The sequence below is a fragment of the Macrotis lagotis genome, chromosome 1 (genome assembly GCF_037893015.1).
Source record: "Macrotis lagotis isolate mMagLag1 chromosome 1, bilby.v1.9.chrom.fasta, whole genome shotgun sequence".
Lineage (NCBI taxonomy): Eukaryota > Metazoa > Chordata > Mammalia > Peramelemorphia > Peramelidae > Macrotis > Macrotis lagotis.
In genome coordinates this window covers 328,643,445-328,661,876 of record NC_133658.1, presented here as the reverse complement: position 1 = coordinate 328,661,876, position 18,432 = coordinate 328,643,445, and the positions used below count along the sequence as shown (strand labels likewise).

The 18,432-nt window shown below is 36.6% G+C and overlaps 1 protein-coding gene across 8 annotated transcripts in view; it reads right to left on the bottom strand.

The window, feature by feature from the left end:
• The window catches only part of DENND1A (DENN domain containing 1A), a 709,454-nt gene that overhangs the window by 109,557 nt on the left and 581,465 nt on the right, over positions 1 to 18,432 (bottom strand). For all 8 annotated transcript variants that reach the window (XM_074211609.1, XM_074211608.1, XM_074211610.1 and 5 more), the window contains exons 14-15: positions 3,605 to 3,706; positions 1,114 to 1,201 (exon numbers count right to left, since the gene is read on the bottom strand). In XM_074211609.1, the coding sequence (XP_074067710.1) occupies positions 1,114 to 1,201; positions 3,605 to 3,706 (190 nt within the window). The remainder of the gene's footprint in view (positions 1 to 1,113; positions 1,202 to 3,604; positions 3,707 to 18,432) is intronic.

Below are 18,432 nucleotides of genomic sequence, written 5' to 3'. Positions count from 1 at the left end.
TTCTACTCCAATTCCTCATTCTGGCACCGAGGTGACCTTGTGTTTATGAAGGCCATGCTTGAGGAGCACAAGTTCTGGCAGGTACTACAGTGAATGTTAGAGAGGGTTCAAATATTGATCCAGGAGTGGACTGTAGGTCTGTACCAGAAAACATCCTAGCTAAATTTGAAGAGGTTCATAATTAGAGGGATGGACACCAGCAGATATATTCCTTTAGTCACCCACAGCTTATTTACTATCTACTGAAGGATGAGTTAATTGTGATGGGCAAGGGAAAAGGAACACCCAACTGATTAAATTATGAACCTTCTGGATGCCAGGATCTTTTGGATCAATTTGCTTTCAGAATTTTTCCATTATCTTTTTCATATCAGGTCCTTAGAAAGGTCAAAACATGATAAACTACATGGAAATTCTAAATGCCCCAGACCAGGGATAGAGAGGATAGAGAGAAGAAAATGATGCTGAACTTTATGACCATGAGATGGGTCAAAGAGGAACTGAAGGTGGGACAATGAGTTTCCTTGCAGGTTTCATAACTCAATATGCAGAGTTAGAGTAGGAATCTGGAAAGTTAGGTTCTAATTTCAGCTTTATCAATGGCCTCAGTTTCCTCAATGAAAAGGTTGGATTAGATGTTCTAACAGTTTATGGTCTAAGGACCCTTCCAGTTCTAAATATTAAGGTACATTTCTGTTCTATCATTCTACAATCTAAGGTCTCTTTAGGAGCTGAGAGATTATGATTTTATGTCAGCTCAGGAAAAGGAATTGAATATTAAATAAAAATATCTTACATAAAAGCAACTATTCTATATGACAGAAACACATTTCTATATACCCTAGAAAATTATAGATTCTTAAATCTGGAAGGATTCTAAGAAATCATGTAATCCAAATACCTGTATGATACATGAACTCTTCCTATAATTAGAAATTGGAAAAGTGATAATAACCCTTTCAAGCACCATTTGTAAAAGGAAGTCATTTCATACAACAAACCACAAGGAAGGAATATTTGGCTCCATAAGGAGGACATCACGTTCTACTCTGGAATGGAGGCCCTGAGTTATACCACCTGACTATGACTGAGGAAAAAAGAAACATTTCTTACCAGCATACTCTCCCATATTTATCTCTTCTTCGAAGACATCACTGAATCCTTCTCCAGAATTGAGAAGATCCAAGCGGCCATCAATGAACTATAAAAAAGATAAAAAAAAAAAAGCATACACAGAAAACAGTTGTAATATTCAGCTCTAAATATTACCCATCCTTTAATACCCATCATCAGTTCTGTGTAGCTCTTCCATGAAATCTTCCCTGTTTTTCACTACTTGGAGGCTCTATCTCTTGTGCATTTTTCTTTTGCATTGCAGCTATTTGCATACACATCCTCATTTCCCTGACTGAATGTGAATTCCTTGAATTTATATATCATATATTATTTATCTTTGCAATCATAGAATCACAAAATGAGAATTCTGAAGGACCTCAGTGGTCTAATAGTCATTTATTAAGTGCTAGTCAGTGTCAGATATTGTCCTAAGGAATGGGGATACAAAGAAAGGCAAAATGACAGTCCATGGTCTCAACAAGTGGGAAGACCACATACAAACACCTCTGTTCAAACAAGCCATATAATAGAATTGGAAATGAACACCAGAAGGAAGGACCTAGTGTGACCCATACACGAAGGAATTCCTTTTATTATGTTTTCAATAAGTTTCCAGCCCTTGCTTGAAGACCTACAAGGAGGGGGATCTACCACCTCTTGAGGCATCATTCCAATTATGGGAAGCTTTAATTACTGGGAAGTTTTCTTGATAATGAACTTAAATTAGCTTTTGTAAATTCTGTCCATTAATCGTGGCCTTGCCCTCTTGGGCATGTTCCTTCATAGAACAATTTTTCAATTGTTCTGAACACAGTGATCATGGCCCCATCATTTTTCTTTTTCTTCACACTAACCATGATAGTTCCTTCAATTGATCCCTCTTTCGTGGACTCAAGGCCCTTCATTATCTCTCATCAGTAGAGTCTTCATTTTATTAATACTAATTCTAAATCAGGGTACTTAGAACTGAACCTGATATTCCAGACAACGTATGACAGGGGTTTTTGACTTCTCTGTTCCTTGAATCTCTGCCCAAGACGGCTTTTGATTTTTTTTTTTTTGCTGTCTCATTATACCTGACTCATATGGAGCTTACTTGACCACTAAGACCCCTTGATCATTTTTAGATCAACTGCTGTCTATCCATGTCTCTCTCATCTTATATGTGTGGAATTGATACTCTGTAACAAGTGCATTATCAACATTCATATTATTAGATTCAGGTCAATATGCTAGCTTGTGACGATTCTTTCAAATCCTGATTCTGTCTTTCATTGTATTAGTTATCCCTCCCAAGTTTTGCATCATCTGCAAATTTGATGAACATACCATCTATGCCATTATTCAAGTCACTGAAAAAAATGTTAAATAACACAGAGCCAAGTATAGTTCCCTAGGGTTCTCCTGCCATGATGACATTGAACCATTAATAATAACTCTTTGAATCTGGTCATTCAATCACTTCTAAATCCATCAGACTGTTTTAACATCTAATCCATAGTCCCTCAAGACCTTTTATGTAGTAATGTAAATAAAATTCCATATGCTCAACAAAGGTTTGTTAAACTAAATTGACTCCCAACATATGGTGACAAAAGAAAATCATTCTTCTGTGATTGGAAAGAAGTCTAATGTGATTTAATGTTCAATAAGAAGACATACATACAGATCTTGTATATGTAGATGACTGAAGTACTTATGACTTGTAAAACTTTATATGAAAAGAGCACTGAACTTGAAGTAAAAAAATCAGGGGTTGAAATATGGGCTGCAGTGTATGACTTTGCTATAAGAATAGGGGGCAAGTTATAGCCCATATGACTATCTGAGCAAAGGTTTCTTAATAGTGAATCTGGCTCTTCTTCATAACTAAGTGGTCTAGAGCAAGTCACTTCCTTTTCTTCTGACCATTGCTTTCCTTTTCTTTCGAATTAAGGATTAATCTAGATGATTTTTGAAGGTATGACCTTTCCATCTTGAAATCCAATGATTCTGTTATTATTATCTCTTTGGGTTGTGTTATAAGGAAACTAATTTTAAAAATCTTGAGTTGCTAGAGAAATGGGAGCTATTGTTACTGCTTATAAAAAATAAAGATGTTAATATATATTTTTATTAATTTTTTAAAATTTAAGGTAATGGGGTTAAGTGACTTGCCCAAGGTCACACAGCTAGGTAATTATTAAGTGTCTGAGGCCAGATTTGAACTCAGGTATTCCTGATTCCAGGGCCAGTGCTCTATCCACTGCACCACCTAGCTGCCCCCATTTCATGCATTTTTTATTTTAAAGGAAAGATTTTATTTATTTTGAGTTTTATAATCCACCCCCCATTCTTGCTTCCCTCCCTCACCCCCCACATTTCATGTATTTTTAAAAGTCTAAAACAAATGGAACTTGGAAGACTCTACCTTCCTGAGTTTTCACTTCAGAAGCTTGCATATATCTGGAGACTACTACAGAAAGAAGACCTGAAGAATTGTGTGTACCTGTTTAAACAGCTGAAGTTGTATAGCATTCTGAAGAAATTGCCTCATGGCACTGGATCGATGGGACACAAAGGTTTCTTCCGAAAATGTTATTGGTTCCTCCTGGAAAGGGAAGGACAAAAAGGATGAAAGAGAGGGAGAGAAACATTAGACTTTGCTAAGACATTATAGTAAAACAGGAATGACAGGATAGTAAAAGTGTGATGGAATCTACATTCCAACCAGTTAAAAGTCACAGATGGTAATGAGAGAAACAAAACATGTATATGTGAATATGTATATGAATTTTTATGTGGAAATTAATATATTTCTGTCTATCTATACTTCCTAAAGATCATGTTGCACTGGAAAAATTCTCATCCTGAGAGACAGATTCAGATTCTAGTCCTGACTCGGCCACAAACTTGCTATGACTTTGGGCTAGTTAATTCTCTTTCATGGGTTCTCAAATTATTCCTTTATAAATGGATTAGATGTTCTATAAAGTCAGCTGGGACATTTTATATGCTAAAAACATCACCATTTTAAACCCTCTATGATCCAAGGATTCTGTGAGTTGAGATGTTCTATGTATTAATAAAATTTTCTGTTCTTAAAATCCTTTAACATTCCATGTTCTGCTGTACTGCTGTTTATGTTCTCGTGTTCTTTCCAGTTCTGATAGTCTAAGTTCTTTGGTTCCTTCCATCATCAATATCTATGATTCTAATAGGACTCAAACTAAAACTCACCAGTCCTAGACCATTTTGCTAATCTTACTCCCTTGCTGAGGAAATTTAATTTTTCAAATTATTTTGAATAATTCAATAAACTGATACAATAAAATCCTCTGTTTTTGTATATTCAACACCCTAAATCTTCTTTGAGCAGATTCAGAGGGTTAACCTACACAAACAAGTCTTTAATTTCAGTGGTGTGTTCTCAGTTCAGAAAGATTAGACTTTTATATCTTGAAAAAAAAAGAATTAAATCTCCCCCTTTTCCCAGGCTTGTTGGCAAAAGACAGATTGTTTTGAAGCTCTACTTTCATCTTGTTTTAATGAGTTATGTTAATGTTGAAGTCTGCAGTGTAGCTGCCATCAGGCCACATATTTCCTCCATGCTGAAATCTATATAGCCCAAATTCAGCAAGGAGAGACATTTATTAAATAAGAAGAATAGCAGTGACAAAGAGCCAGAAGATTTGGCTTGTATAAAATTAATTCTGAGTTCTTTTAATGCACCCACCAAAATGTTCAAAGCCTTTTGGCTGGAGAGAGCTTCCGTGTTCAGCAGCTGTGGGAGACATGCCAGTCAGCAGGGACTGACTGAAGCACAGCTGGGACTCATGGGCCTATTTGGCTTTTAGTTCCTGAACCATCCCTGGTCTATGGATCTGAACTAGAGTGAATAGTGTTGGCTTCAGAATCTGGCACAACAGGTGAACAGTTCAGGTAGTGTTTTTCTAAGAGACAGGCAGGGGCAAGTGATTCAAAGAATCATAGACATTGTATTAGAGCTGCAGGGGATTAAGAACAAAGCAAGTTAGATGATTGCTGAAATCATTTAGTCTAGCCCATTCAAATTTTGGAAAAGGGAAACTGAGGTCCAGAAAATTAAATCCAATCATTCAACATACACACATTTATTAATTGGGTATGAACAAGGAATTATATTGGATAAAAGAGCTCTGATGACAATGGAATCATCTTTGTCCTCCCCCAAAGGAAACAAACATTTATTGAGTCTTCAGATTTTGCTGAATAGTTGTGGCATGTATGCAGAAAAATACATATAAGATAATTTGAGGAAAAAACAGAACACTCTCAGTGAGAAGGACCAGGAAAGTCTTTGGGGAGGAGGTGGCATCTGAGTTAATTCTTGGAAGAGGCTAAGGATTCAGAGAGGCAGGGATGAGGTGGGAGTGTATCCCAGGGAAAGGGGCAGCCTTGAAATGACATTAGATCTCAAATTGCACTGAGATTTTACAGAAGACCAAGTCTACAAGAGTGCTTTGCAAAACATAAAAAACCTATATAAATGAGTAATTATTTTTATTCTTTAGGGAAGAAGTGGCCATTACCAGGTCTTATACCAATGTAGTTATTGCTTTCATCATACTGAAATGATTAAGTCTGTGATGGGGACATGCTAATGAGAAAGGATGAAAATGTGTTTTTCTCTATGAGGTGCTGCAGTGATGAGCGGCACTAATGGAATAGATTTTTCAGAGAATTTGGTGGGAGATGTTAAGTTGTAGAGATGCTGTTGTTCATTTCTCCTTGTTACAGAGCTTTTCTCAAGTCAGATTGATCCTTCCCTTATTGACTGTGTTGGGGAGCATACCCATCCTTTTAAAAGAAAACTGATAATACATAATCTGAGTCCAAGTAATCTCTAATTGTTCAGAGAAGTTAACAGTGGGGGGGGGGAGAGGAGAGCGGCATCCTTATATGAGAGAACATTATTACATAAGCACACTGAAAACAATAGTTTCTAAATTAGAACTATAACAGCATATCTCATTATGTCAATATACAGTATTTCTATTATACTTTATGGCTAAAAAGCACTCTATTGAAATTGTTGTTCCCAACTGTCTGGATGATAGGCAATGTAGTACAGTATAAAGAACATGAGCTTTAGACTCAAAGGACCTATATTTCAGTACTGCTTCTGATACATTACTTATGTGTCCTGGGCAAATGACTTAACCTCCCCTGGGGCTCAGTTTCTTCATATGCAAAATGAGAAAATTGGATTAAATGGTTTTTGAGGTCTCCTTTAGCTCTAGTTCTAGGCCATTCTTTCTATTTCATAGATTAGGAAATAGAGGCTAAGGAAAGGGAAATAACTTGCCCAGAGTCCATGCTATTTCTCCAACAACACATTGTCTCTTGACTCTGTATTTTCACTGTCTGTCCTCTATGTCCAGGCATAGAGATGGTTTTTATCAATACAAAGAGGTGGGAGATTAAAAGTCATATATGGAGAATGGCAACTGGGACCATTTTCTTGTATCATTGATTTGGAATGATATGAAATTAACTGAAAAGACAGGTTGCAGTCATAGATTGTGAAGGGCTTTAGATATCAGAGAAGAATATATATTTTTGAAAAAAATAGGAACCACTGAAGTTTCTTAAGTAGGATAGTATGTGACTGAGACAGAAATCAAACCCAAGTTTTTCTGACTTTTTTTCCAGTTGTCTTTCCACTATTCCACACCAGCAACACAATCACCTTAAAGATGGGGACAATACTGTTTTTCAGTTTTGAATTGCCAATGCTAAGTATAAGCATATGACAGATATTTAATATAAAATGTTTGATGTAAATAGAATGGGATCAGAGAGACAGTTTTAAGTGTGTTCTTTCTTCAGTCTATTCCAGAAAGAATGTCTATTCTATAATAGGTCAACAAATGAATGAACTTTTTGGGACCCAGTGGCAATGCAGGAAAATTCGTGATGGGCACGAATAAGCTATAACATTAGATTGATAGATTTAGAGTTAGAACAGAGTTCAGAATCCAGCCAGTCCAACCCTCTCATTATAGAGATGAAGAATCTAAGGTCCAGAATGGTTAAGTGACTTATTTACTTTTAATATAATATTAACAACAATAATAATATTGATAATGAACTTTTATATAATGCTTACTTTGAGATAGGCACTTTTAGGGTCTAAGGGTTTTGCAGTTACTATCTTATTTGATTCTTACAACAACCCAGAGATGTCAATGCTATTATTATTCCCACTTTACAGATGAGGAAACTGAGATAAACAGTTTAAATGACCTGACCCTGGGTAGGTCACATATTTAGGGTCTAAGGCTAAATTCAAACTCAAGTCTCCCTGATTTGATAGGATAGAGCCTGGTGTTCTATCCACTAATACTGCTTTCTAATTCAGACCTTTGACCTAATATTTAGTTTTCCTTCCAATATAAGTTCCTTCTTTTTCTCTAGGAGTTGGAATAAGCATGGAATAAGAAATAGTACATGGGAACATAGGGAGGGAAAATGAGATGAGTCAATCCCATAGCAAATGAAATGAAACTGTAGTGATTAGAGCCACTATATATTTACATTATATGTAATGAACATATATATAAAATCTCATTTTATATATATATATATATAAAACATTATATAATCTCAACTGGATGCTCATATGAAACTGCTGGATGTCATAGCAAAGCAATTGTTTTTATGTCTCCCTATTTGAGTCATTTTCCTACTCATGACAGTGACTTTTTCAAGCCTTTTTATTCCTCTTCAAACTTCTTAAAGTTCTTCCACCCTCTTAGTTAAGAAACTTGCCTAATATTTCATTGAACAAATTGAGCCCATTTCCTCCTCATATGCCTTCTGTCACCCTCTCCTCCTTCACCCAATCTTACATGAAGAGCTGGACCTCCTCCTTGACAAACAAAGCACATGCACAAGTGATCGTATTTCATCCTATCTTCCATGTATCCATTCCCTTTATCATTCTATATCCCTCCTCCCTTTTGTAGCTAAACTCCTTAAGAAGGCTGTCTACAGTTGATGCCAACTCTTCCTTACCTCTTACTCTCTTCAATCTGGTTTCTAAAATGATTCAACCAAAACTACTCTCTCCAATTATTAATGATATCTTATTCATTTATTTATTCATTCATTTATTTTTGTTTTTTATTTTTTTAAATATCTTAATTGACAAATCTATTGGTATTTTTCTCAATTCTTTTGGCCCTCTATGCAACCTCTGATATTGAGAGCACCCTATGTCCTGGGTCCTCTTTTCCCTCTATTATTTCATTTGGTGATTTCATCAGTTCTCATAGTTTCAGCAATCATTTTTATGCTGATCTTTTTCAGATCTACTTATCCAGTCCTAACCTCTCTCCTGATTTTTGGTTTCATATCTCCAAAAGCCTGTTGGGCATCTTAAACTGGATGTGGCATATATGTGTGTATGCTTATGTATTTGTATTCATTCATTCATTCATTCATTCATTCATTCATTCATTCATTGACCTATTATAGACATTCTTTCTGGTATGGACTGAAGAAAGAACACACTTAAAACATAAATATCTCTTAAGATCAACATATTCAAAATATTCAGCATTTTCAAACATATTCAAAACTCATTATCTTTACATTCAAATCCTCTCTGCCTCCTAAAAATGCCCAATCATTGTTGAAGGTACCCTCAACAATAACATTCTATCAGTCACCCAGGCTCAAAAACGAAGTGCTAGCATTGGTTTCTCCTTCTCTCTCATCCCCTATATTCAATCTGTTGCCAAGTCCTGTTGCCTCTATCTTTGCAACATCTTTTGTAAATATTCCCTTCTCTTTGCTGACTCTGTCACTATCTTGGATTATATCATTAACTCCTTCCCTTCTCTCACCTGGATAATTGCAACAGACTACTATTCAGTCTCTCTACTTCAAATGTCTCTCTACTCTAGTCCTTCTTATACTTGTCATCCAAGTGGTTATTCTAAAGTAATGGCAGACTATGCAATCCCTTTATTTATTAAAACTCCAGTGGTTCCCTATTACCTCCAAAATCAAATATAAAATATTTCTTTTTGGCTTTTGAAGTCCTTCATAATCGCTGCTCTCCTCTTCTAGTCTTCTTAGACTTAGCATCATGCAATCTTCAGTCCTATGACACTAGATTCCATGCTATACCTCCAACAACACATTGTCTCCTATTCTATTTTTTTTGGCTATCCTCTATATCTAGGCATAGAATCAGTTTTAAAAAATATACAGAAGTGGGAGATCAGAAGTCATGTATGGGGAATGGCAGTTGGGACCATCTTATTGTACAATTGATTGGGAAAGGTATGAAATTAACTGAAAAGACAGGTTGCAGCCATGGACTGCGAAGGGCTTTATAAGATAGGAGTCTATATATTTTTTCTTTTTAATAGTATTTTATTTTTTTCAATTACCTGTAAAGACAATTTTTATATTTATTTTATATTTATATTTATATTTATTTTATTTTATTTTTGTACAAATGATACATTATTAAAGTATTCTTGTTTAAGAGCAAACATAATAGGAGTTTGTATTTTTTACCCCAGAGAAAAATTAAGGAGCAACCAAAGTTTCTTGAGCAGGACAGTAATATGGCCATACTTGTGCTACAGAAATGTCAGAGCATTTTGATGTTGGGCAGCTGGGTGTAGGGTAGACTAGAGAGAGGAGAGCCTGGATTCCAGAGGCTAAAGTTCAGTTAAAAGTAGATGAGGGCCTGAACTAAGATAGTAGCCATATGAGTGGAGAGATGGGGGCAGATCTGCTGAGGTAGAATGGGCAAGAAATGACTGGATATAAGGCATAAGGAAAATTGATAGTTAAGGAAGACTTTGAGGCTATGATCTGGGAGGGTGGTATTTGATAGAAAAACTGAAGTTAAAAAGAGAGAAAGATTTTTGGAGGAAAGATGAAGAATTACATTTTGGACATAATGAGTTTAATATACTTGACAGGTTTGGGGAATATGAATTCAGGAGAGAGAGTAAGACCAGATAAAGAATTTGAAGTCCTACTTTTGATGTTGAATTGATAATCATTCCCTGGATAAAAAAGGTGTGTGTGTGTGTGTGTGTGTGTGTGTGTGTGTGTGTGTGTGTGAGAGAGAGAGAGAGAGAGAGAGAGAGAGAGAGAGAGAGAGAGAGAGAGAGAGAGATGATTTTGGCAGTTACAATTTGTTCGTATCTATCTGAATCATATTTATGCAACTGATGCCTCAAACTCTGAGTTAAATAAGTGATTTAGGAGTCTCAGTAGTGGTATAGAAAAAGAATAGGAACTTCTGAGTCAGGTGTAATACTTGTATAATCACTTACTACTGGGCAAATCATAACTGCTTTAAGCTTAAATTTCATCATCTATAAAATGGCATAATGTAAACACACCATAAGGACATTGTGAAAATAAAATAAATGAATATATTTCAAATGAAATAATCTATATAAAGCATTTTATAAAATATAAAGTCCATAATAAACATAATCTGAACTCCATCAGGTAAATGAAAAAGAAATAACAAAACAGTTAAAACATCTCCATAATTAACCAGATATAACACAGATCCTTAAAAACTTAAGAAACTTTTGAATAAATGTTACCATATTAAATATTCATAATGTCAAAACCAAATTTAGAGAATTCAAGAAATCAAGGTTATGTGGGAACAGGAACATATCAGTCCTGTCATTCAGATGCTACTGGAGTAACTCTGGGGATGTTTTCAGTGAGCCTACAAAAGATAAACTCACATCCCAGTATATTTATTAAATTAAAAAAGCAGACATTCTGTAGACAATAACATAGAATAATAGCAGGACAGTGACCTATTCCAGGACTGTTTCTATCATAATGTAGTGAGAAGAATGAGATGATAATAACAGCAGCAAACCTAACTAGCACTGTTAAAGGCCACAGTTAGTCTTTTATGATATATACTCTAATTTGTATACAATTTGATAGAAATGATAGATTTTTCCTTGGAAAGTCTCAAAGAGTCTTCCAAAAATGATTTTCTTTACTAGAAAAAAAACAGCTGTTTTGCTTAGAAACCATTCTAACAATTATGGGAGGGGGAGTTGATTTCAACCATTCTATGCATTTTGATTATTACCATTAATATTTTCCCTACTTTTCCTTTGGAAAAGGTGGTTTAGTCATTTGAGGTGAAATCTTTTGCTTGTATGCATGAGACAATCCAACTTTATTGTGTCATCTCTGCCCCCATGTGTCTCCCAGCTCATTGGATATTCTTACACTAATCAGTATTTCCTGACTTCCCCTTACTTGTCTTTGTTAACTCAGAGGAAAGAAAGCAAGGATAGCTTTGCTCTCACAGGGTAAGCTCACATGGCGGGCAGCACTCTTGTGATTTGAATGTCTTTACTGTAATATAGAAGGAATGTGTGTGTGAAACTGTAAATATAAAGGCGATGGGAGCAGAATGGGTAAATACTGTACCAAGGCAATTTTCACCAAGGCCCATTCTACTCTTCTAGTTGCATCCAAATCATTTGACTAGCGCTTGTTAGGCACATCTATTTGTCAAAACTTGAGGCATCCTAACAATGAACTCGCCTCACTTTCAGGAGATTGATTCTTCATTAAAGCCTCGTTAAGGTGAGGGGGGCCCAGGCTGGAAGCAACTCTCGTCCATTCCTGAGTCGAATCTCGATTGCCTAATAAAACTGCAACTTCGGTTCATTGCCAAGGTACACAAGAGCTGTTGTGCCTTTCCTATGCTAGTCTGACAAAAGAGGTTTGAGAATGAGCCATCTTGTGTCCCAACTACAGCTCACTGATTACCCATCATTAGTGTTGCTCAATACTTTGCAGTTGTGTTGTTTATCATTCCAAGTATAAACTGAACAAGTCAATTATCTCTTATGCAGTGACCCCCAATTCCAAATGTTCTTTATTGAATCCTATTGTCTTCCCAGACCCTGATTCTTTCAGTGAAAAGCCAGGAGGGGATGTTTGGTGTAGGACCCTAATTCTGGATCAGCTGTAATTCTAGCTTTGTCACTAATTAGCTGTAACACCTAGGGCAAGTCACTTTCCTTCTGTTCACTATTCTATAATAAGAAATAGGGTGTTGGATTAGATTATCTCCAAGGTCCCTTCTAGCTCAGGCATTCTATGGTTAATATTCTAATATTTTGTGTTCTAAGGTCCTATTCAGCTTTCTTTGATATTGCTCAGGCAGTATCTGAAGGGTCTGGGTCAGCAAGATCTTGCTTGGAAAACTAGGCTTTTTATTAAAGCATTCTATATAACTTGGTGATTGGTAGCTACTATCTTCGGTGTTTTCAAAAATTAGGAGATGGCTTTTTAGAACCATCCAACAGTGAATCTCTGGGTGATCATGGAAAGGAAACCATGGCATTCTGGGTCTCATTTTCCACCTGTGAGAAATGAAAGAATTGAACTAGTTGATCTATATGGTCTTGTATATATCAATCTAAGTGTCCAAGTTCAGGTTCTGAGAATGCTGGCTCTGATTTTAATATTCTCCTTGTACTAAGGCAGCAAGGAACTATATACAGAAAATCAGATTTAAGAGTCAAAAGACCAGAATTTGAACCTTGACTCTGTCACCCTAGTTGTGCAACTATGGGCAAGTCAATTCTCTTTAAGCCTCTGAAAATGGGGGTAATAATCCCTGAATTACTTACCATAAAGGGTGCTGTGGGAAAACTGATTTTGAAACTTTAAAGAGCTATAGAAATACCAATTATTAATACTGATTAAGCAACTATTTTCTTTATTCATGAACTCAAACTATTCATTCTCTATTTCCTTGCCTAATGCCACCATGACAAGGTAAATCAAGGAAAGTAGATCACACAATAAAAGTGAGTTTATTAGTTTTTTTTTTTTGGCACCTACTGATTGTGCTGAGGCCTCTAAGACAGATCAGTCTGTTGTTCAGAAACAAGAATATGCCCACCATTTATTAGAGGAGTTGGAAAGATTAATAAAAATTGGTCTCTGCCTTTAAGAAGTTTACAGTCTAACAGATTACGACACCTACACAGAAAAACAACTATATTATAAAATAGAACATGATAAGAAACATACAAAGTGCTATGTGAGGAACAGGTAAGAAAAATACACAAATTCTTAGATTGTCAGAACTAGACAGGTCACCAAGACCTAGAATATTATCCAGAGAAGGGACCTTAAATGTATAGATTATCAGAGTTAGAAAGGATTTAAGAGATCATCTCACTCAGGGATAATTAATATGGGGCCCATGAAACTTTAAGGGGTCCATGGAAATATTTTAGGAACTCTATGAACTTGAATGGGAAAAAATTACATTTTTATTTCAATATAATTGGTTTCCTTTGTAATCCCTGATATTTTATTTTATGCATTTAAGAGCATCATTTCTGAGGTGATTGACTAAGGTGTCCATGATACACAAAAAATTAAGAGCCCCTGATCTAGTTCAATAAATTAATTTTATAGATAGAGAAACTGAGGGGCAGAAAGGCATAAGACTTCGCCACAATTTACATTTAACAAGCTAGTGGCAGAGCTAGGACTGGTCCCTAGTCTAATTTGCTTCCCACCTGTATGTATAATCAGTTAAATCTCACTGAAATTTATGTGCATAGATATATCAAATTCAAAATCTCCCCATCCATGTTAAATTCAGATTTTCTTAGATGCAGAAATGTTCAGAATCCTCTCTTCCCCCAGTTACTACAAGGGGATACATTCACAATTTTAATGAATTAAATCTTATAGTTAAGATCCACAGAGAGTAAGTTAAGTTGTAAAAGAATCTGACCTAAGCTTCTAGTTTTATTCTGATGGACCCTGCTGTGAACAAATCCATTTGTCCCTAAAAATCTCTCAAACCTTTGGAATTTTCAACTTTACCTGTAAAGCCCCTACTCATTATCTATGGAGTTTTCAATTGATTTAGTAAGTCAGGGAGATAATCCTGGGGTACAACATGTCTTTTGGTAACTAAGTTCTTGATGGGGTTAAGCAGTTGAGTTTGACTCTCCTTCAGGTCAGAGATAAAAAAAAAACTCTGCTAATATGATCTAAGCTTCAATCCTCACGTTTGGCTCTGCTGATTAATGTTCTTATCATCTAGGAGTATCTGAGTCCAGATCATCTCCTAAGAAGACAAAAGGTTTAATCAGTCTCATAATGGAACTAAATCTGAACTGCCAGGGAAGAAAAGAATTGATGAGATGCCTTGCATTTCCACTGCAGATGAAAGAATCAGGACAAGCAACTCAACTATATGGAAGCTGATAGGAAAAATAGATATAAACAGTTTGCTTTCAGATATGCAGAGAAAAAGAGTCTCATAATGAATTTCTTGCTGCTGAAAAAATATTTTTCTTAGAGGATCTAGGTACTTGATGATAACTTGTAAAGATAATTCTAGCCTTTAAAAGATGGCAAGGGATTTGGAGAAATCATTTAGTTCAAATCTATCATTTTATCATTGAAGAAACTGAGATCCAGAAAGGGGGAGTGACTTGCCAAGAGTCATATAGGTGATAAATGGCAGAGCCAGAATTCTCTAGCATATCTACATAGCAAATAGTCATTAGTTTGTATAACAGAGTAAGTAGAAAGAATTTTGGCTGAGAGTTAGGAGGCCTAGTGCCATCTTTACTTCTGATTTTCTATGTGTCTGGGCAAGTTGCGTAGGCTTTGGGGCTAAGCTTCCTCCTCTTTAAAATGAGATGGGGAGACAAAGGGTTAAGTCCCTTTAAACACTGATAGTCTCTATTCTGAGGTACTTTCTAGCCCTACAATTCTGCATTCTGTGGTCCTTGACCATCTCTGTACTAACTTTGTTTCTATAGACCTAACTACCCCCTGTAAAGTTGTGTGGCCCAACACCAGTGCTGATTAACAGCATTAAGGTTAGACCTTCCTGTGTTATTACTTGAATATTGTTCTATTATATTTTCCATACCCATGCTCTGTAATGGCTGTCAGTTTTGATGGTGAAGACATCTGATTCGATGGGTTGTCACCTTGTTTAAGTTAACCACAAACCCCAAATGATAGTGTCTCCCCAAAGGTGAGGCTGTCTGTCTCTTCCTCTCCTAGGGCTGTATCTGGCCTCAGGCCTAGCCTTAAATAAAAATTTGCTTCTAACCACACTTGATCTTATTGGTCCCTCAGCTGTCTTCCACCGCCTAAAAATGCTGGTGCCCACATTCTGAGAATTAACAGAAAAGATACAGGTGTATATACATTTCTTCAGCAGCTTCAAGCCATCCATCTACTTACAAATTTCAACTTCATGAAGTTTTGCTGGGCCACACAACCACAGAGAGTTAGGGCACACCAGAAGAATCACAGTACTTTAGAACTGGAAGGGGCCATGGAGATTATCTACCTGAACTTGCTATTTTGTAGATGAGTAAAGGTTAGAGGGGGTAAAATGATTTACCTTGAATAATACTGTTGGTAATTTTCAGACAAGCCTGGGGTCTCCTGACCCTTGCTGTTTGTATTATTACCTCAGGCCATTTTCTCCTTTCCAGTTCTGCTGGGAGATCCTGAGACAATCAGCTAAACTTAAATTCGGACTGAGTGAAGCACATCCACTTTGGCAATAGGCCTGGAAGGCACTTGGCCAAACAATGGCAAGAAGGGACTCTGATGAGTTTACCATGACAAAGAACCTTGTAAGCAGCAGGAAGCTGATTTGACATCATAGAGTTAGGAAAAGAAACATGGATTATCCATAAATTTTTATGAAAGTATAGCAGCTTTATCGTTGTGGCTTTGTAGTCTCACTTGCTAGTGCTAAAAGGACATCTCTAGGGTTGAGAAACAGTTGTGTAGTATTGATTTCTGCCCCAAAGTCATTGATTTCAATCTATTGTCACTTATTCTAGTTGTCAATGACATTTGTGTTCAGGTAAGAGATGGAAATAGATTCTTCTTGAGGTCCCTTCTAATTCTAACTTTATTCTATGATTGGCTGGGCATTGTTGAACTTACTCTGATATTTATATATAAACAATATAAATAGTAGAACTATTAAAATTCTCAGGACTTTGTAGAGAAACTGCTATTCCCATAAAAATCAAATCCTTGTTTGGCAATGAAAGCTATTCATGCCTTGGGAATGTATGTCTTAACCAAAGTTGCTGATGTGGGGCTAATGGAAAAGATGGAAGGTTTGCACTGGTCCTCAGAGCCAAATAGTCTCTTGGGAAGTCTAATAAAGCAAACCCAACAAACAAATATATGCTCACTATTTATAAGTATGCATACTGGAAACATTAGTTTGGGTCACTGCATTGTCAAAAAAATCTGTCTCTTCATGAAGATGATGAAGGCTGATGCAACTTCCTTTTTACCTCATCTAGCATATATTATTACTCTAAAGTCAGTAAGGAACAAAGCTGGGATCTCAACATTGTCCTTCTCATTCTAAATCTGGAGCAATGTCAAAGTGCCAAAATACTTTTTGTGTAGAGCACTTTTTCAGCCTGAGAAAAGGCTTAATTTTCTCCATTTTGTTCCAAAATTTCTCTTATTCCTACTTTTTCCCAGGATATTTCATCTCCTTAGACTACCTTGCCTAATATTGATGGATTCTGCCCAAGATGTTCTGGGGCAAATGAGTTTGGGAAATGTTGGTCTATAGCATTTGAAAAACTCTAAAATATTCATTGGATGGAATTTCAACACCTTCTCCTGTCAAGGTCCACATACTGTGTAGAGTAAAGCATCTCTTTGTCTGGAAAATATATTTTTTTAACCACAGTGAAACTAATCAAAGATACAGATTTCACCCGGAGCTCCCTAAACCAGTTGGCATAAACCAATGCTCTTCTGTTTGTATAATTATGAAATGAATCTGCCACGTGACTTCCCTCTCTCCACTACTGTTGTTCTAGTCTATTTCAGATGGGAGAAATGGTGCAACATTTGTGTGTGTGTGTGTGTGTGTGTGTGTGTGTGTGTGTGTGTGTGAGAGAGAGAGAGAGAGAGAGAAAGAGAGAATGTGTGTGGTGTGTACGTTGGTGGGGGAAGAGAGGGAGGAAGAAGGAAGGGAATGTCATCTAATTAGACCACATGTGCAGAGAAGCATCTGGCTTAGAGTGTAGCAGTTTACACAGCTCCTTGAGTTGTCGTGGCGACAACCACATGACCAGCTCAGAGCTGAAACTCAGGGGCATGAATCCAGATGCACTCCTAACAGATTCTGACAGAGAGCAGATGGGCAGCTATTTGCAGGGCCAAAAAATGCCAACTCTGCTCCCCTCCAGACCTGTGTGCCCTCGCTGATCATTTCATCTTGTAAAGTCATTCTCTGATGCCCTGAAACCACAAGTTCCTTTTGTGTGGGGACCAGTGTTAAAGCTGTTATTTTTTGTAGTTCTCAGATCCACTGGAACTATGAGATCTACCAATGGGGGGGGGGGGGGAAGCAATCAATTCTAAGGAGGTGGGTTATATTGATAAATTTCGTTGCTTCTTTTACATCTTCTCAGAGTCAATGAAAACTTTAATAAAAATTGTCTGTTCTTAGTCCTCTGTAAGCATCATGCTAATATCAATCTTCTAATTATCATGATAATTCAGAGGTACATTGTGATGTTATGGGAAAAATCTTTTCAAAATGGAAAAAAATGGTTGTTCAAAGTAAGATAGAATAAAAATCTCACAAATATCTGAGAGACAACATGAATTGTGAATGAGGAGGCCTGGGTTGGGGCAGATGATCTCTGGTGTTCCTTCCAGTTTGGGCTCCATTGACAAATGACAGACATAATATAATCTACTTTCCACTCTGAGTCTCACTTTTTTTGACCTGTAAAATTAAAGAGTTAGTCTTAGATGGAAATTTCCTTCCAGTTCTAACATTCTATGGTCTAAGGTCTTTTCTAGCCCTGGACTTTAATAAGGTTTAACCACTTCAGACTTTGTACAAAAGGATGTTCCATTCTGTGTGTCTGGTTACTACACAGCACAGAGGAGACCACCGGATTGTCACAAAGAAGTGGAGGAAAAACCCCCAAACCTTATGTAAAGACTTGTGCCTTTTTTAAAAATTGATTATTGGCATAGATGGTAACACCACCACAGTAGATATTAACCAGTATTATTTTCATTAAGGTGATAATAATGATGACCAAGAATGATCTAGAGAATGAGACATTGGGAAAATGACTTAAGGTACTCCTTCCGGTCCCATACAAAACCCCTTATTCCTCAGAATGACTTCAGTACTGCTCATGGGCTTGGAGACCGAGTGGTATGAGTGACAGACTCCTGCAGGTGCTGGGGGAAGGCGTATTTATAAAG